This window comes from Sander lucioperca, chromosome 7, assembly GCF_008315115.2.
Source record: "Sander lucioperca isolate FBNREF2018 chromosome 7, SLUC_FBN_1.2, whole genome shotgun sequence".
NCBI classification, from domain to species: Eukaryota; Metazoa; Chordata; class Actinopteri; order Perciformes; family Percidae; genus Sander; species Sander lucioperca.
The window spans coordinates 34,548,503-34,569,325 of record NC_050179.1 but is presented as its reverse complement, the minus strand read 5'-3'; the positions used below and the strand labels follow the sequence as shown (position 1 = coordinate 34,569,325).

General features: G+C 43.1%; 1 protein-coding gene and 1 long non-coding RNA gene across 3 annotated transcripts in view; both read right to left on the bottom strand.

Annotated features, from left to right (window-relative positions):
* Positions 1-6,053: 6,053 nt before the first annotated feature.
* LOC116036374 lies at positions 6,054-6,997 on the bottom strand. The gene is made up of 2 exons (XR_004101571.2): positions 6,493-6,997; positions 6,054-6,405 (listed from the first exon to the last, which is right to left on the bottom strand). It is a non-coding gene; the product is annotated as an uncharacterized LOC116036374 (long non-coding RNA).
* An 819-nt stretch (positions 6,998-7,816) lies between these two features.
* glg1a (golgi glycoprotein 1a) overlaps positions 7,817-20,823 on the bottom strand; it is a 56,204-nt gene continuing 43,197 nt past the window's right edge. For both annotated transcript variants that reach the window (XM_036003612.1, XM_031279824.2), the window contains 5 exons: positions 17,811-17,912; positions 14,490-14,597; positions 13,950-14,070; positions 11,752-11,858; positions 7,817-10,163 (listed from right to left, as the gene is read on the bottom strand). In XM_036003612.1, coding sequence (XP_035859505.1) covers positions 9,996-10,163; positions 11,752-11,858; positions 13,950-14,070; positions 14,490-14,597; positions 17,811-17,912 — 606 coding nt within the window. In that variant the 3' untranslated portion in view covers positions 7,817-9,995. The remainder of the gene's footprint in view (positions 10,164-11,751; positions 11,859-13,949; positions 14,071-14,489; positions 14,598-17,810; positions 17,913-20,823) is intronic.

Sequence of the window (20,823 nt, the reverse complement as noted above, 5' to 3'; positions counted from 1 at the left end):
GAATGCTGAGATTATTTGATGCAATTCATTTGGGGATTTTTGGACATAGACGGAAGTAAGAAGTATCTAACGGGGACATAACACATTAAAAAAATAAGTTTTTAACCTGACAAACGGTCGGTCAGCTCTGCCCCTCAACTGACTCACAATAGACAAACCAGGACACACACACACCCACCCAATATGAGACGGATAAAAGGAGCTACCTTCAGACTAAAACCACTAACACTGAGAGAGGACAGCTACAGGAGGGATCACCGGAGTACTACCACTTTAACCAGCTGCTGAATCCACAAACTGAACCAGACATTTACAAGAACGAAGACTCAAAGTGAACGGAACTTTTAGGGCACAGGGAGTGGCTGAGCTGTCTATCTGCTGTGTTTCCTGCTTTATTAAGAGACTCGATGGCTTCCAGATTAGAAGAAGATCTCTGCTGTCCTGTCTGTTATGAAGTCTTTATGAAGTGTCCAGCTTGTAAGAGAAGTTCTTCGATGAGGCAACCACCTTCAAACGTGGCTTTGAAGAACCTGTGTGAGAGTTTCTTACAGGAGAGAGACCAGAGAGCTTCAGAGGCGTTTTGCAGTCTGCACTCTGAGGAACTCAAAATCTTCTCTCTGGACCATCAGCAGGCAGTGTTTGTCATCTGCAGAGATTCAGAAAAACACACCAACCACACAATCAGACCTATCGATGAAGCTGCGCAAAAACGCAAGACACTTCAGAAAACTCTGGAGCACTCAAAGGAGAAGTTAAAGGCTTTTGAACGAGTTCAAGTAAAATGTGATCAAACAGCAGATCACATGAAGGTCCAGGCCCGACGCAAAGAGATGCAGATTAAGGAGCAGTATCAGATGCTTCACAAGTTTCTAGAAGAGGAAGAGGAGGCCAGGATGGCTGCACTGTGGGAGGAAGTGGAGCAGAAGAGTCAGTGGATGAAGGAGAAGAACAGAGAGATAGCAGCTCTTTCAGACACAGTCAGAGCCATAGAGGAGCAGCTGAGAGCTGAAGCTGTCTCATTCCTGTTCAACTACAAGGGTGCAGTAGAAAGAGTCCGGCAGCTGGATGATCCACAGCAGCTCTCAGGAGAGCTGATAGACGAGGCCAAACACCTGGGCAAAGTGAGCTTCAACATCTGGAACAAGATGAAGGAGATGGTCTCCTACACTCCTGTAATTCTGGACCCAAACACTGCTGGTCCAAGACTCATCCTGTCTGAAGATCTGACCAGTGTGAGACCAAAAGGAGAGGAACAGCAGCTTCCTGATAATCCTGAGAGGTTTTATTAAATCTCTCAGAGGAATGTGTCACTATGTTGTCCCGATGTTGGTTGTCATTGTGATTGGGAGACATCTACAGTATAAAAACAAAAAAGAAAACATCTGAGATATACTGTACAAAAAAATCTGTGTAAAACCCCCCCCAAAAACCCTGATCCACTGAGTTTGAACGAAGCCCTGAAGAAGCTTGTAGAGACTTTGAGAAATTGTTTCAGTTCAAAAAGACCATCCTGCTTTAACTTTTCGTACGTCATGATTGACAGCTGTGATTGACTCGTGATTGGTCGGGCAGGTGTATGAACTGGACTTTGATACCGCCGCTCCACCACCCTATCACTACTGCGCTGACTCTGGCTCCAAAATTAGAAGATGCCAGCACCCGTATCCAGGAGATTTTGGCAGTGGGAGAAGGAGGAGATGCACCGCGGTCACTATGTGGTGTTGGCCCCGAAGTTTCAGCTGCCGATGCAGAGAAACAGAAATGACCAGGTGGAGTGAGTGAAACAACCAGTTGAGGAAACCAAAGTTCTCCGGTCTGGCAGAACCACTGCCACAACTTTCCTGGGTCAACTCCCTGTGGGCGGGTCTCCGTCCAGTCATCCGTTCAGCTATCCCTCCATCTGAGAAGGTAAAAACTTGCCTGTTGACAGTGTTGTAGTCAAGACCACGTAAACCGAGACTAAGTCATCACCAAGACCAGAGTGTCCGAGTCAAGACCAAGACAGGGCGAAACCGAGTCAAGACCAAGACAGGGCGAGACCAAGTCAAGACCAAGACCAAGACAGGGCGAGACCGAGTCAAGACTAAGACCAAGACAGGGCGAGACCAAGTCAAGACCAAGACCAAGACAGGACGAGACCGAGTCAAGACTAAGACCAAGACAGGACGAGACCGAGTTAAGACCAAGACTTTGAGGGGTTGAGACTGAGTCAAGACCAAGACCAAGACAGGGCGAGACCGAGTCAAGACCAAGACCAAGACAGGGCGAGACCAAGTCAAGACCAAGACCAAGACAGGACGAGACCGAGTCAAGACTAAGACCAAGACAGGACGAGACCGAGTTAAGACCAAGACTTTGAGGGGTTGAGACTGAGTCAAGACCAAGACCAAGACAGGGTGAGACCGAGTCAAGACCAAGACCAAGACAGGGCGAGACCAAGTCAAGACCAAGACCAAGACAGAGCGAAACCGAGTCAAGACCAAGACAGGGCGAGACCAAGTCAAGACCAAGACAGGGCGAGACCGAGTCAAGACTAAGACCAAGACAGGGCGAGACCAAGTCAAGACCAAGACAGGGCGAGACCGAGTCAAGACTAAGACCAAGACAGGGCAAGACCAAGTCAAGACCAAGACTAAGACAGGACGAGACCGAGTCAAGACCAAGACCAAGACAGGGCGAGACCGAGTCAAGACCAAGACCAAGACAGGGCGAGACCAAGTCAAGACCAAAACCAAGACAGGACGAGACCGAGTCAAGACTAAGACCAAGACAGGGCGAGACCGAGTCAAGACCAAGACCAAGACAGGGCGAGACCAAGTCAAGACCAAAACCAAGACAGGACGAGACCGAGTTAAGACCAAGACTTTGAGGGGTTGAGACTGAGTCAAGACCAAGACCAAGACAGGGCGAGACCGAGTCAAGACCAAGACCAAGACAGGGCGAGACCAAGTCAAGACCAAGACCAAGACAGGACGAGACCGAGTCAAGACTAAGACCAAGACAGGACGAGACCGAGTTAAGACCAAGACTTTGAGGGGTTGAGACTGAGTCAAGACCAAGACAGGGCGAGACCGAGTCAAGACCAAGACCAAGACAGGACGAGACCGAGTCAAGACCAAGACTTTGAGGGGTCGAGACTGAGTCAAGACCAAGACCAGACCAGTGCCAGACAGCCAGAGCATCTTCTCCTGTCACCTGCATTCACTTTCTTGGGCGTGTGTGTTAAGGTGGAGTGGAGAAAGGGTCAACATTTAGACATTTCAAATTAGAAATTAGTCAAGTCATTGGTTACATTTGGAACAGGACGTTTTACATCCAATCACAGTAATGATGTTAACACATAAAATTAGACAAATGCAGAGGCAATTTAGTGATATCCCTGCAGTTTTGGTCTTGACCTGACTTGAAATAAAATCCCGAGTCCTTATTTATCAGAGACCGAGTAAAAATGTGGTCGATTCCAAGACGAGACCTTCAAAAAGTGGTCTTGAGACAGAGACCAATCTCCAGTACTACAACGCTGCCTATTGATGCTCTCTGGGTCTATATAGGACTAGGACTATATAGATTTAGGGAAAATTTGGGTTCTCTAGTATATTCTCTCTTCTTAGATCTCAGCTGCAGTGCCGTGTTTGTCAAAAAAAAGAATTCAATGTTTGCTATTAACATCTTAATAATCGATAGTTTTATCTACTCCAGTATTTCATTCATTAATGCTTAGTTGGATTAATTAGTGTGTGTTCTTATTAGGTAAATAAATACTGGATTATGCGTTTTGAGTATATCCCGCCACTATACACGGCGTAATGAAGTTACTATTATAAACCTTCGGATTATGAGACAGAATTAAGGCATGGGCTATCAACTTCTCTTCTACGGAGACTGGTGCCCGAAACTTATTCTCTTTTGATTATTATACAAATGATAGCCAGAATATAGTGCAGGTATTCTATGATAAATTAAAAAATAACTTAAGATTGTTTTCATTCATGTCAAAGTGTATTCTTCTTAACATTTATTGAGTTCAAGAAATATATATAAATGTGCTGGTTTTACTGTAAAGTGTCTGTGAGTACCATGTAACGTGCTATATAAGTAAAAGGTATTATTATTAGATGTGATAAAATGTAGGGGCTACCCTTTGGTTAACTATTAGATTATTGATTATATCTTTATGGTGTAACGTGCTATATAAGTAAAAGGTATTATTATTAGATGTGATAAAATGTAGGGGCTACCCTTTGGTTAATTATTAGATTATTGATTATATCTTTATGGTGTCTATGTATTTGAATAGCAGGTAAAATGTGATATGTGAATGTAAATTGTTGTTTAAATTTTACATTATCTGTCATGTTGGCAAAAAAGAGCAATTAGGATAATAAATCACACTGGGTAATCATCTGTTTTTGAATTCACATTTGCTGAAATGTATGGACATTGTTACATTCAAATTGGCACAATTTATGTTTAAAGTTAAAGAAAAGAATTTACCGTGTAACATACGTGCAATGTTTAATGAAAGAGACGGGGGATATCATCTAAGAGGACATTATATGTTCAAACAAGCTCTTGTGCGAACTGCTGTTAAAAGCATGTGCGTTTCAGTTTGTGGGGACTGAACAATGACATCAAACAGCCTTAATATCATTCAGTTCAAAAATACATTAAAGAAATCATTACTTGACCAATACAGAAAAGAATAGACCGAAACATAGGAACAGAATTGTAATGTAAATGTATTGTTGTATATTGTTGTATTATTGTAAGTTATTGTAAGACCTGAAAGATTATATGCTGTATTTGCATTTCTATTTGTTTTGTAATATGATATTGTGAAGTAGGGGCAGGACCTAATAAGCTAGTTGCTTCTGCCGGCTCCTTTTCGAACTTATACTTTTTTATTATTTTTTTTTTGTTGGTCTTTGGTAAATTCTGATTGTTTGCATTTGATGTATTTTTCATGTTGTTTCTCTGCTTCTGAAAATGAGATTAAAGCCTCAAGGGGAAACTGATCGTGTCTCATGATGATCTGTTCTAAGGGAATAACTTTGAAGCATGCCGGGTTGGTTCAGTGGGTAGAGCAGGCGCACATATACTGAGAGGTTTATGCCTCGACGCAGAGGTCCAGGGTTCGAGTCCGACGTGTGATGATTTCTTGCATGTCTTCCCCCTCTCTCTCTCTCTCCCCTTTCTCACCTAGCTGTCCTGTCAAAAATTAAAGGGCGGAAAAGCCCCAAATATAAAACAAACACAGATGACTGTTTGGCATGCCATGGGCTTTATGTTAGTGCTGAAGACTTGCAATACGGAAGCTGAGAATTTACTATGCGGTAAAAGATAGCAAGGGAAAATAATGCTTGATTTCCTTGAGATAACGACGAAATGCAAACAACTTTACACACAGGTAAATAAACTAATTAAACCGGCCAAAAAGCACAAAGAAAGGATATTTCAGCAATACATTCTCACATTTGCTATACCACCAAGTAAAAATAACAATATTTTGCACATTATATCAAATCTAACACACACACACACACAACCAACCTAAGTGATGTGAGGTAAAGTGACTGTTCTTGTCAAAGGAGTCTGGTGGCTTTGAAGACAGCAAAGATAACAGGTTCAGTTCACTGCCGTAAAGGGCTGTCCGATGGCAAAGTAAAGTTGCATTATGGGTAATGTAGGCAGGAGGTTTTGACAAGGAAGAATGTGTAGAATAAAAAAGATATACCGCTGTCCACTACCCGATGGGAGTCGAGTGTAGATGTGAGTTATGCATGCTCAGATTTAAACGGTTTACGGCTTAACGCCAAGGCTGTCATACTGAAATTTGTGAAATCCATAAAATAATAAACTTTTCTCATTACAAACATCTATGATTGCTAACGTTAGCTCAAAACGCCATTCAAGTGACAGCCTTTGTTGTGTTTGATTGCTAACTCGTAGCCAGCAGTGAACCAACTTCGTTACGTAGGTCCATTTTTTATTGTGTTGACTTACAAGTCTGAACATGACGTGTTGACGAGAAATAAACACACCACACAACAGAATAGAAACCTTGCAGACTTTATTATTATTAACAAATTGTCCAATTTTCATCTGTACAGAACAACAAGAACAAACCGAATAAGAAAAGAAAAGTGGACAGGAGGGAGAAATGAAATCAGATGACCAGGAGTCAGACACAAAACATTGTTTACAAAAAGATCTTTAATCAGCAATCATCACGAACTTAAAATTAAAATAATCTAGTCATCATCGCTCGGGACAACGAGAATAGTTAGGAACCATCTGGACATCGCACTCCAGAATCTGTGGGCAGCACACGCAGCACGCACGCACGCAGCACACACACACCACTCACACACACACACACACACACACACACACACACACACACCACTCACAAGCGCACGCACACACACACACACCACTCACAAGTGCACGCACACATGCGCAGCACACGCACACACAAACATACAAACAAACACACGCACATGCGCTCCTCTGCCGGGTGCTGCAGGGGATTCTGGGATGTTCTGTACAGCAGCAGGATCCCTCTGTGGGACGGCAAGTAGGCACGCTTTGATAAAAAAAGAAAAAAAAAAAAACGACGCCAGATGGAGAAAGAAAAAACGTGAAGGCAGTTCAACGAATCAAGACGTCTCATTTACAAGCAGGGAGGGCAGCGCTCGCCACGCCGAGCTTCAACGGTTAGAAAAAGCAAACCGAATAACAGTAGAGGCTAACAGCACGGTACGTAGATTACAGTATGTCATCACTCAGTATAGTACACATGTACACATGATCGGCTCCAGCTGGGGGAGGAGAGACTCGGCCAAGTCGCTCAGACGCCGAGCGTCGTCTTTGTTTAGCAGGTGAGTTCAAATACCAACAATCTTTGCGGAGCATCACTTACTGCACCTTTAACTGACTTTAGACATTGATATCTCCACGGTGGCTCAACTTTACCATTCAAACTGCATTTTAAACATCCACCTCCCTTGGTTTCTTTTAGCGGATGGATACCCGACGGGCCGGGCCGGGTTCAGACAGATATTTAGAAATGATGTTCGGGTTCCGGTCACATCAGCGCGCCTCTTGTTGCGCGCCTGTGTTAACGTGCGCTCGTTGCCCCGTGTGCGCTCATGACCTCATCTGTTGACATTTCTGAATGCCTTCCTCCAGTTGCTTAATAAAAGCTTTCCACACAAACAAACGTACATGTGTCGTTAGTATGAGAAAAAAATTGAAATTTAAACTGTCGGCTCGGGTCGGGCTAGGACAGAAATATCTTAATGCCTGTCGGACGCAGGCCGGGCTCGGACAGAAAAATGTGGCCTGATCCGCACTCTAGTCTCTTTTGCACGTTGAACTACAAAGATAGCCCTTACCAGTCTCTTAACAATGTTAGTTCATATCAAGAGACACGGGACCGTGGGAATTCACCCCCCCCCCACCACTCAGACGCACTGAGTGGAATCCAGACCTTTTCAACAAATAAACAATTTGTTTCCGTCTTCACACCGAGACCAAAAAGCTCGACAACGCCGCGACTCTGACGTACGATAACACCAGAAAAAACCTTTACCTTGGCCTTCTTCCTCCGGCATCAAGCTGCCGGCTGAGCAGAGCACATCAGACCGACCACATCCACGAGTCCGTTGTGTTTGTCATACAGAAATCAAACACCTGAGCCGGCTCCATTCACCAAAGAAAGGCCGTGAGATTAAAAAGACAGTAAGTGGACCGCTGGGCTTAAATCACGGAGTTACTTTTCTGGCGTTTGTTGTCCAGTTTGGGCTTTAGGTATCTGGTCTTTGTTTTGTGCGTGTTTCTCTTTCCTCTGCTCACATCCGAGATCGCCGACTTGGCACTGATGTGAGACTTGTGATATGAAACAACGTGAGACCATGTGGAATTTTGGTTTTCCCCTCAGTCGCTTCCACACCTGTGGTTTTGGTTCATTTTGGGCTGAACTAACTATTGTAAAAAAAAAAATAAAAAAAATAAAATGATACATTTCATGTTCAGGCCAAGTGGTGAAAAGCCCGCTTAACATCGTGATAATTACGTCTTTAAAAAGGCGTGCGTCAAAGTCACACGAAACTATTTTTTTCGGAACTTGTCCAACAGATGAAGCAACGTGAAATTAATCGTCTTTCTGCTCAGATCCACGTTACCGATCAGCTTCAGATGGTGCACGAGAGCACCAGTGGTCATCCCCAAAGTATCGTCACATTAAAGACATCGATGTCGCAGACTCGCAAACGGCTACTCCGAAACTCAGATTGCGTGTCTGATCTGGAACAAAGCGTCTCTACAGGAGTCAGGACGCCGCGTTTACTAGATTTCTAATGTGCCGCCGTCTGAAATAAAGTGATCTTAACTCACCCTGCCCGCCAGAGAGGCGTTTACTGCAAACATCGACGTGAAGCAGGTCGATGCCCGAAAAGGAGGCCGAAACCTGTCGCCGCCGCCGCCTGCCCCCCCCCCCATATTCTCCCCCCCTTCCTCTGCGGGAAGGAGGGACGCTCGCTTGCTGGAGAAAAAGGCAACCAGAGAACATTCAAATCATAGAAAAAAAGACTTTAACCATTAGTAAACAAATAAATAAGGCTATGACAAAAACAATATATATATATTTATAGATATAAAAAAAAAGAACTCAAAATGTGCAATGATTCCAGTATCATCTTTACACAAAATTGTTCACATCTCTATAATAATCTAGAATCTTTTCTTTAGTCGTTTTTTTTTTTTTTTTTTTTTTTTCCCCCTTCCTGCATTGCTCTCAGCTTTTCCGTACCAACCAGTGCGATACTAGCGGCCGCTCTGCGAGTTCATGACTGGGGGGGGGGGGGGGGGGAAATTAAATTAAAAATAGCCAGTTTGCCCAGTGTGCCCTGGAGCAGACGGCGATGACTCCTGGCTCTGTGTCACGGCGCGGTGCGTTTCCACGAGGCGAGCGCGATGCCGAACAAGCTGTTTAAAACTGGGAGCAGCAGGTGGACGTGTGTGGTGCGTTCATGGCACGGGTTGGGCTGGGAAAAAAAGAAAAACAAAGAAGGAAAAAGACGTTGCCAGGTCTGCCGTTTCAGAGAGAAAGTCATAAAAATATCCACAAAACATTTCCTGCTGTAAAAAGAGCTTTTGAGCGAGCCGGCTGGGAGTGTTTGTGACGTGTCCACTTTTCTTCATCTCATCTGTGGAGGGCTGGCTGGTTGGCACCGCCCGCCTGGCAGTCCCATGGCGAATAAATCTAACTAACACACATCAGCCACAAAAGAAGATATATATCCAGAGCCAAACGACCCCCGAAAACTCTTCAAGCAGGATGACAAACTAGAACAATATGGTGGTCTCTCTCTCTCTCTCTCTCTCTCTCTCACTCACACACACACACACACACACACACACACACACACAATTAAAATACTGGAGTCATTTAACTGCTCTATACATGAGCATCTACCATCCCACTTTATACACATTTACACTTTATAGGATCTTATTCAACTCCTTCACACCCATATCTTGACCTCTGACCCCATATCCTTACAACCCCTCACCCCCCCTCTCCACCCATCCCCAACCCCCTCCCCACCCCCACCCTGCCCATCCCTCCCACCCCGCAGAGAAGGGAGGAGAAAACAAGCAGAGTAATACTGCATGTAGATCAGGTGAGTGCGGGGTAAAACTGCAGCAGGACCCGGCGCTCTGTTATCGAAGCTCAGGAAGAGAAGAATGATGCGTGAGGCGGTGCGCGGCGGTGCACGGCCTCCCGGAGAGAGTTTAGAAGAAGAGCAAGGTGAGTCACTGATCAAGCCCACGTTCGTCTGCAGGGTTGTGGGCAATGTCATTCCAGCGATGAAAGAAAGAGCCGAAGGGTGTTTGAGGATTGAAGTGGAGAGTCGGGAGGGGTGTTGGCGGGCGAGGTTGTTTCTCCCGTGGGCGTGTCCTGACCCCGGAGTGTGGGGGTTGGGGGGGGTCTACCTGTCCTTCAGCTCCTGGGTGACGCGTTTGGTGATTCTGCCGCAGAGCAGCCCGCCCATGAAGAGCAGCGCCACACCTGCACCAATCACAGTCAGGATGTAGTTCTTGGACGGTGATGTCATCACCTGCATGGCGAGGTCTGAGAAGCCGTCGGCCGGAGCCACCTGGCAGGAAGCGAGGACAAGGACAGCAGCGTTCACGTCAGTCGAATAATTCACGCAGCTCAGTCAATTAACTCCAGAATTAAAGTCCCTTTGTCAACAGATCTGATACAGCTTGTTGAGTCAATTTCAAATTAAAAGCTCATTTATAAATCGTGTTATGCAGTTCAGTTATCAATTTATAGATAAAAGACCCTTTGAACAGATGTAATGAGCTCATTCAAATCAATTTCAAAACAAAAGCCACTTCAAATTAGATTTTGCGGAGCTCAACAGCTCAGTTTGAAGAAAAGAAATAGCTCCCTTCAAAAAAATAAAAGCCTCTTAACAGATGTTTCACTGCTCCTTAAAGTAATTTCAAAATAAAATCAACCTTTAAACTCAATTTTATGCTTCTTATTCAATTAATTTCAAAATAAATGATTGTTTTATTCAATCAATCAATTTCAAAAGTTTATGCAGCTTGTTCAATTTAAATTAAATGGCAACTTGAAACTGATTTAAAACAAGCTCATCATATAATAACATAAAAACAGATTTTGAACTGGATTTCAGCTAATTTATTAAATAAATAAAAAGGATGCACAGGTTTTCATGACAACACTATCAAGAAAAGTAAAGCGGCTTTTGCAAAGTTTGATTTTACGTTTATGATGTGTTGAGAAATAACGCTTCCCATTTTATTGCCGACTATTTTTTTTCTCCCGTTACATTTTTTCATGTTTTTTTTCCCCCAAACCTTTGGAAGGTTGAAGCTAAAACAAAGAACTCGTATTGTTGTATTTTAAAAACCAAATTATAAACCGGTGGCTTAACCCTCGTGTTGTCTTCCCGTCGACCTGCAACTTGTTGTTTTTCTGAGTCAAAATTTTGACTTTATCAACACTTCTGTGGCTTTCCACGATGTTTTTGTCACTTTGTTCAACGTTTTGGCCCAAATTTGTTTCGACATTTTTGTCATTTATTTATTTATTTTACATTTTTGTCACTATTTTTGTCACTTTTGTCACTTTCTTGACAATTGTGACTTTTTGACACGTCACTTTTTTTGAAATTTGTCACTTTTTTCTAAGTTCTTTTATCAATTGTTTTTTCTTCAAATGCTATAAAATTGACTAAAACACACAAAGTAAATGAAAGTAGTGAACTGATTATTTATTTTACATGTAAAGAACGTTGTAGGGATCCATCCACGTTATTTTTTTGGGACAATTTGTTTGAAAGAAAACTCAAATTTCTGATATAAAAACTTATTGAAAATGGGTCAAATTTGACCCGAGGACAACAGGAGGGTTAAAGTTAAGTGACGTTTTCAAAAGTTTAATAAAATCTTTCATTTTTTAGAAAACACATACCTCTACATGCGGTACACCAACAGAGACAATATCATTTGTGTTTGTGCGTTGTTGTTGTACACAGTGTTTGAGGATTTCATATCCAGTACCAGAAATAGTCAATTAAAAAGCCTGCAGAGATTAAACTGCCTGTTTGCGTTGGCTCTGCGCTGCGGAGAGCTCAGGGTGTCCCCAGCTGTGTTTTCACAGTGTTCAGAGGCGTTCACTGACAGGGGGGGGAAGAAGCTGTACTGTACCTTGGCAGCGTAGCTCCACATGTCGATGCGATCCTGAAGTCTCTTCTTGCACTCCGGCTGCAGACGAACACGTTTGTCCTGCAGCGCCTCAATCAGGCAGGACATCTCTGAGGAAAACAACACGACACACACTCGTTATGTAATGTTGGTTTGTGGCTGCGTTGTTTACGGTCAGATGATTTACACACGATGGTTAGAAGCTCTTCAATTGGCTTTTTATATAGTTTCGAATACATCTTAGTTTTAAACAATGACGCTGAACAAACCTGTTTGTTAAAACTGCAGGGTTCATACGCATTTTAACCAATACTTTTCCATGACTTTTCCACGACTTTTTGGCAAATTTCTATAACTATGTATTCCTGAAAATGTCAGCCGACATTAGGGCTGAACGATTTTTGAAAATAATCTAATTGCGATTTTTTCCCCAAATATTGCGATTGCGATTCGATTTTTTTTTTTAAGCTTTGTCTTCTGTATTATTCAACAAAGACAAACAATAAATCATTTTATAGTATGAACACACACAATTACACACTAGATAGTTAAAAGTAAAAATATCTGTGTATAACAGTGTATTTTTTTTTTACAGTGCACAGAGAGGAGCTGCCTCCAGCCCCTCCCCCTCGTGAAGTTGCGTGCTGCCGTGTGCACTTGTTCAGAGAGGCTATCGTTACGTTAGCTAGTTGCTGGTGTTCTTGTTCAGAGAGGCTATCGTTACGTTAGCTAGTTGCTGGTGTTCTTGCCGTGGGATTAACTGTACTAATAAAACTGTTGAAACACCGCGGCCACGCTGCTGTGAAAGTTCCCCGAACGTCATTTATCAGAGTCTGGTTGTTACCCCTCTCAGTGGCAGCTCCTCCACTCATATCTTTATAACGGAGCTAACCGCTAACCGGAGCTAACCGCTAATCAGAGCTAGTTGCCAACCGAGCCTTCAGTTCTGCGTGTCTGTATCCATTAACTGCACGTATGGACTCGAACCAGAATAAAACCCTTCATTTTATTAAAATGGCTGTAAAAGTTTTAAACTACAACTCCGAGTTGTTTGAATGACAGAAATCAGCTCCAGGTACGGCGTAGCGTTAGGGTGCTAGTTGATGCTTTCTCTGTGGAGTGCAGACTGATTTGCTCTCGCGAGTCATGTGACCAAATCGCAGCCTTTGCGATTAGGAAATCGCGTTTTAACATATCGCGATATTATCGCAAATGCAATTAATCGTTCAGCCCTAGTCGACATTATACAATAAGAATAAAAATCTATGTTGCTAATTAATGTGGTTCATAGTGGGATTGGTAACATCGTACCCCCGAATAGAACGGTGAGGTCAGGACGACGTGAAAATACATTTATTAATCACATATTATTATGCTGTGGGTCTTTTTATGTTTCCAAAACCTTTCCAGGCCTGGAATTTGCATTTTTCAAATTCCAAAACTTTTCCAGGTTTTTTCAAAACGTCTGAACCCTGAAACTTAATAAACTGACATTTGAAATATTGTTTATAGACTTATTTATTTTAAGATTATCTTTTGGGGGGCTTTTCCCTTTATTCGATAGTGACGGTGGATAGACAGGAAAGGTGGTAGAGAGAGAGAGAGAGATGGGGGATGACACGCAGCAAAGGGCCGCAGGTCGGATTTGAACCCGGGCCGCTGTAAAGGACTCAGCCTACATGGGGCGCACGCTCTCACTGGCTGAGCTAGAGGTCGTCCCATATTGTTTATAGACTTGATGTGTGTCGATAAAGAAAAAAAAAGTCTCTGTGCAAAATACACATTAAAAAACATCTCGATAGTAGAACTTCACATTTTGTTTTTCTGCTGAGGAACTTTAGCCGGGCTCCGCCCTCCTACGTACATCCGCTCAATTGTCATTTTCCTTCAGTACGTCGTCTGGGTTTGCGGTATATTCTTGGGTTTTCTCCGGGCCAAATTTTTACCGGTCCAATCAGCGAACAGAGGGAGTGGCTGAGAGCGATGACGTTGAGGTCGTGCGCTAGTTTGAGTTGTAGCGGAGAAAGATGTGAGCGGAGCCCTTTGCTCTGTTTTCTAATCTTAATCCGTTGAGTTTCAGTTCCCTCTCTAATAACAAGCCGATAAATGACTGAAAAAATAAATCCGATTCTCTGCGTTTTTATTTCAGGTGTTAAAAATATTTCATTTGTGATGCGAGGTGCGTTTGTGTGCGGACTCACGGCGCCCTCTGCCGGGTGGGATGGCGGCACACTGATGCTTGATGTCCAGAGCGCAGGCGGTGTGGAGGACGGGGTCGACGAAGATGTCAGCTTTACTCTCCTTCAGCATGTTCAACACCTCCTGCAGGAGGAGGGGGGAGGAGGAGGAAGAAGAGGAGGGGGGAAATGAGGAGGAAGAAAAAGCAGAGGGGGGGAAAGTGAAAGAGAAGGAAAGAAGAATAGGAGGAGGAAAAGAGGAAGAGGGGTTAGAGATGGGGGAGAAGGTGGATGTGGATGGAAAGAAGACAGTGAGGAGCAAAAAGAGACGGAGAAAACATCAGAAAAAGAAAAACAGGAAGAAAAAAAGGAGGATAAAAGAAGGGAAGGAAGAGGAAGGTGAAGAGAAAAGGACGCGGGAGGGAGAGGAGGATCAGAATAAAGAGGATGAGAGGGGGGAAACAAAGGATGAAATGAAAATACATGAGTGCCTGTACAGATCACGACGCTGTGATTTACGCTGCCTGCTCGGTGGGCAGTGAAGGCAGCAGCGGGTCAGTTTACCTTCTTACATCCTTCCTGTTTGATCTTCAGCAGGTTCACCTTCAGACACTCCTCCACCTGCCCCGTCTGCTCCTGAGCTGCTGCTTCCTCCGGACACAGCCGGGAGATCTGGACACACACACACACACACACACACACACACACACACAGACACAGACACACACACACAGACCGACCGACACACACAGACACAGACACACACACAGACAGACAGACAGACAGACAGACAGACAGACAGACAGACACACACACACACACACACACACACACACACACACACACAGACAGACAGACAGAGAGACACACACACACACACACACACACACCACACATTAACAGCTGTTTGTGCTGCCAAAGTTCCGCTGAGCAAGGCACCGCGCCCCTACCTGCTCCCTGTAGATCTGTGTTATCATTTTCATACTGAAAGTTATTCATCCACTCAGCTCCGTTCCAGCAGTCACATTACATCTTGTGATAATTTGCTCATTAGTGGCATCAGCTGCCGCGATTTCCACCCGTCAGGTTCCATCAAGATCGGTGGTGGCGCTAATTCAATATCTTTTTGATGTCAAATTAAAATCGACCAGCAGCACCAACGGGGCGGATTAGAGTGCGTTAAGGAACTGAACTGACAGAGCTTTTATTTATTTTTTCATGTAATTTACATGTTTTGATACGTTTTCATATCAATACTGTTTGTATATTTGCTTTCATGATTTTGGGATTCACGCTGGTTTGATCGGTGTGTTAAATGCCCGTTTAAAGTCATTTCATGTTTTGATATCTTCAGAGGAAAGACACTTCAAGATGTAAAGGAGGTTTACAAAATATTGTCGGACAAAAACTAAGCCATTTCAAAGTAGTCCTATCAGCCAATCACAGCAGCCGGTTTCACCTAGACTACCAATGAGGAATGGGGATGATAACTCGGCCAATTAATGAGTTATCATCCCCCAGGTGGCCACACGGACACATTGCAACATGTCAATGATTCCAGGTGAGTCCAGTCCTTTATATTACATTAAATAAGGGACCGTTCGGTATTTATGGAATGGACCACCAGAGGAAAATAGGAGAGGGTCATGTCTTTTTATTTCCTTGTTGAGGGGAGGCTGATCCAATTTTTGTATTCATGACAACAGCTACATTTCAAAGTGGCTTGTTTGGTGCATATTTATCCATGTAGCTCTCTCAGCCTCGGCCCCTATCGCTAGCAGATGGTCCCTCCCTGTTTAGTCAGCCAGACAATCGACCGTTTGATTTCCCAAACTGAATAAATCCCGCTCGCACATATAAACAAAAATCTGCTCTGCTAGCTCCATCATGTTGTAATGAAGACATCTGCTGAAAAAATAATTTACTCATTAGCATGACTGACGTACTGTTTAGATAAAAAAAAACACCAAACGAAAACATAGCGGACCAGACACAAGCTTTTATTTTGAAAAGCCGAAGCTCGCGCCGCGGAGAGCACCTAGCCGGGAGGCATGAGACGGAGGGTCTGCACGCTGCAGCCATACCCGACTCAAATACCCTTTCGGTCGCCGTGATTATTTGTGAAAAGCGACAGCCTTTTCAAGGCATTTGAGAAGGAAGGAGTGGTAGCATGCAAGCTTCCCAAATAGACGCTCGTCTGAGAAATGGAGTTTTGGATAATGTTCAGCTTCGGCAAGCTTACCTATGCTAAAATATACAATGACTGAGGAAGCCTAGTGACGAGTCCATAGCAACCAGTGTGAATTACCCAGTGTGCTTTGTTGAATGGTCTCAATGTTTTTAGGGCTGCAACTAACGATTATTTTCATAGTCGATTAATCTGTCGATTATTTTCTCGATTAATCGATTAGTTGTGTGATCTATAAAAATGTCAAAACATGGTGAAAAATGTGGATCAGCGTTTCCCCAAAGCCTAAGAGGACGTCCTCAAATGTCTTGTTTTGTCCAAAACTCAAAAGATATTCAGTTTACTGTCCCAGAGGAGAGAAGAAACTAGAAGATATTCACATTTAACACGCTGATATCAGAGATATCTGATTTTTTTAAATAAAAAAAAATGACTCAAACGATTAATCGATTATCAAAATAGTTGGCGATTAATTTAATAGTTGACAACTAATTGATTCATCGTTGCACCTCTAAATGTTTTATTGTTTTATTTCATGTGAATACTAGTTTACTAGATGAGTAACTTAGTATTTGAAGTAATGCAGTAATACAGGAAGTGTGCATTTAGTTTCCATGCTTATTGTGTTTCCACAACAACATTAGTGAGTAAATCTACTGAAATGGCCACCACACCATAACAGAGGAGTGGGATGGGTAAGATGAGAAGGCAGAGCTTTAGTCACGTATGTCATGGCTGTATAAAAACAATGGCTATCTGTAGGTCTTTGGCAAGCGCAAACCGGTACAGAAGGCATCAATAAATAGTTGGGGAGGGTCATCCCTTTTTCCCCCCCAATCATTTTGGAGGGTCATCCAAAATGTGTTGCAGGGGAAAGGAGGGTCAGGTCTATTTTGACCAAAGATCCCAAAACTCCTCCGGTGGCCCCTGAAATAAATAACGAGCAGTCCCTAAACAGTATACTTATGATAAAAGTATCCACCATTAATTGCTTAAAAAAAAAATAATCGTCAGATTAAACATTAATGAAAATATTTGCTGGTTGCAGCGCTACCCCTAAAACAGAAACGTGAACACCCTTTGCTCTGTTTTCTATTCTTGATCCACTGAGTTTCAGTTCCCTCTCTAATAACAAGCTGATAAATTCTGATTCTCTGCGTTTTTATTAGGAGTGGGGGGAAAAAAAAATCGATACAGCATAGTATCGCAATATTTTCCGTGGCAATACTGTATCGATACACAGACGCCGAGTATCAATCTTTTATTATATATGTGTTGGTCAGTCTGTCTGCTTGACAATCCCATTTTGCAGCAACCCAATTGAAGTGAGATGAACAAACAGAGAAATGTATCTTTTTAGATAAAACAGATGTTGACAAAGTTTCCTTTTGGGGACATCATTTGAAATTGGGAAAAATTTGAAGTTGGGAAAAAGGTAATGAATTGCAATATATCACAGAATATTGCAATATGTTTAAAAATCGCAATAATATCGTATCGTGACATAAGTATCGTGATGATATCGGATCGTAAGGCCTCTGGTGATTCCCACCCTTATTTTTTATTTCAGCTGTTAAAAATGTTTCATTAGTAATGTGAGGTGCGTTTGTGTGTGGACTCACGGTGCCCTCTGCTGGGTGTGTGTGTGTGTGTGTGTGTGTGTGTATTTGTAAGAAAGAAAGCAGAAATGTGCGGACCTCCTGTGTGCAGTGGATCTGCAGCTGGGGGTCCAGTCTGTAGTCCAGCGCCGACTCCTGCAGGATGACCTGGATCTGAGCCTCACAGTCTGGAGACAAACGCTGTCGCAACACAGAAAACACAGAAAACACAGAAAACACAGAAAACACACGCATGAATATTTTCATTAACTAAATAATAAATCACTGAATTTCACAAAATAATTACTTCAATGACTCGTTTCTTATTTAAGAGACTTAGGGCTCCCTGCACACTGCCTGCGTGGCGTGAGCGTGGCGTGTCAGTTGCGTGTCAGTTGTGTGGCGTCTGCGTGGCGTTTTCTATGTCTTTGCACACCAGAAACGTGTCTGACGTGGCGCTGCTGCTAGCCTTGTCTGGACACATATACCATTGATAAAATTACTTTATTTTGTCAATATTTTTGTGTTTGTACATTTGTTTGCACATATTTCAATATATATATTTTTATATTTCAATTCCCTTTCCTGAGATAATAAAGTCCACGTTATTGTTTTATCAGAATCCAACTGAAATACAATTTAAAAAGGAGTTCAACATATTTTGCTAAAATGTTAAAAGCAATCAAGCTCTAAAATGACATTTATATCCGCATTTATGTCTAAACCTCGAGACTTTCAAACTTCAAAATGTCATTTATTAAATGTATTTGTGTCAAAATGACATATAAACATCTTTTCGTATTCTATTTTGCCTGGAAACGCTTCCAACACGCTTGCGTGTCGCCTGAAAAATAGGCGTCGGTTCTATTTCTAGCACGCGCTCGTTTTCGGTGAAGCTCGAGCCGCGCCTGAGACGTGCGTGTCACGCAGGCAGCGTGCAAGCTCTAACCTGTTAACATGGGAGCCGAAATATAAACGGACACGCCACGCAGCCAGTGTACGGGAGACCTTATTGTCTTTATGAGTTCTTGGTATTAGATGCATCGAATGGTTCATGATTTAATATTCTGTATATACACTTCTCGGTCAGTTCTTCATCAACTTCAGCACTGTAACCCTGAACTTCTCTAGACATTACCCAGAGGAGCTTGGTGTGAGAACGCAAATGTCCCAACCAGTTGGACCGGAGATTAAAACAAAGACAAAGCCTGTGTAATGTTTAAATGAGCCCATGTGTGAACAGAGCAGCTCGTAGTGCGAGGAATTCCCAGCGAGCGAGTGGACGTGTTGATGATGTTCCTATCATGCAGCTGGAGCAAAACCGGGTAAAAAACAAAAAAAAAAAACATCCGAGTGTGACAAGAAGGGAGATTTACACAAAGATGCCAAAGAAAATGTTGAACTGGAGAGACGCTGAGATTCAGGAACTTCTGTCGTTAAGGGGCGACGCTGAAACCGCCAGACAAATTCAAGGAAAGGCAAGAGACTCTGTTGTTTATGACCAAAATACAAACCGGCTACGTTACCGCGGTGTAATCCGCGTCATGTCCTGCCTCTTGCACACTCTACCCAGGCGCCACTCCTCGCCTGAACCAAACCGGGAATATTCAGTAAGTGAGAACGCAGAATCTCCTGTTGTGTGCTACGTTTGGGAAAGGAAAACTCTAGGCGTACATAAAAGTAACATATTACACTCCTTTTCAGCGTAGTATTTGTACTCTTGGGGTCTACTAGAATAGGTGTACATGCTTTGATGTTCAAAAAACATATTTGGCCCTATCTTGCACCCGGCGCAGCACAAAGCCCTGATGCAAGGGTCTTTGGCTAGTTTAAGACCGGCCAGCACCCGCATCGTTTAAAGAGAAAATGCACTTGCGCCCATCTGTGCACCCATGGGCGTGCTGGTCTTACGGGGAGGCGTGTTCATTCTTGGCGTATTGCTATCTTGAGGCAGCGGCTAGGGATCGTGCCATTGACCGACAAAAACCTGGTCTAAAGTCAGTAACGCAGGATTTCATTGTTAATTTAACACCACGTTAGTGCACGAGCTTAGGCGCACACACAGGGACGCGCGTGCAGCACACAAACATGCAAAAGATGAAAACATAAAAATATTACAATGTGAAATAGTATTATATGATCAGCTCGCGCGCTTTCACTTCACGCACAAGCAGATCAGTTTCTTCTCCTGAAAGTCTCTCCTTCCAGCTCAGCAAATCCTCCATCGTCTATCTTATAAAGCGAGACGTATCTGTACGTACGTATGTATGCGTGTGTGTCCGTCTTTGAGGGGAACCTGCACGCCACACACAGAACGCTTTTGACTCCAGTACAGTTTTTCCTGCTTCCAACCTTACATGATTGCTGGATATACCAAACTAACTTTTCTTCACTTTCCCGGAGCACGAGCAGATAGGAACATTGCGACTCAATAAAAAGCCATTTGCCAACACTAAATATTAGGGATGCACCGTATCCAGGATTCGGATTTTGTCCAATATTTCGGCTTTTTGACGGGGTTCGGTTTCTGCAGCTAGTGAGCAGAAAAAGTGTAGTTTGGCAGTACTTTCAGGCAAAAGAAGGCCATTCAAGTCCAGCTACATGTTCAATCTGCAATGCCGATTTGTCTGGTGGTGGCGAGGACCCTAAACTATACACAACATCACTGCTGTTACAACATCTGGTATGAAACATCCGAAAGAATACGAGTTGTGCATGAAGGAATCTACAGACAGCAGCCAGAATAGGCTTATGGCAATTGTCAAAATAGTTTTTCCCACTTGTCTTCCTGGCATAATGTTGCCTATTCTTTTTTTTTTACAGTTAGAATAAAATAAAATGAAAAATACACTGCTGTGGACATTGCTTGCTTCATTAATGTGTTTACTGGGTTAATGGATTGACGATGGGAGGAGGATTCAGTATTCGGTTTCGGCAGAATCTTAACCAGTGGATTCGGTATTCGGCCGAACGACAAAAATCTGGATTTGGTGCATGCCTACTAAATATCAAACAAAAGCCAGACACTATATCATATTAAGTTGCTGCGAGAGGCAGAACATAAAGTAATCTTTGAGATTATTTCTTCACAGCGCTGCGCAATGCGAGAAAA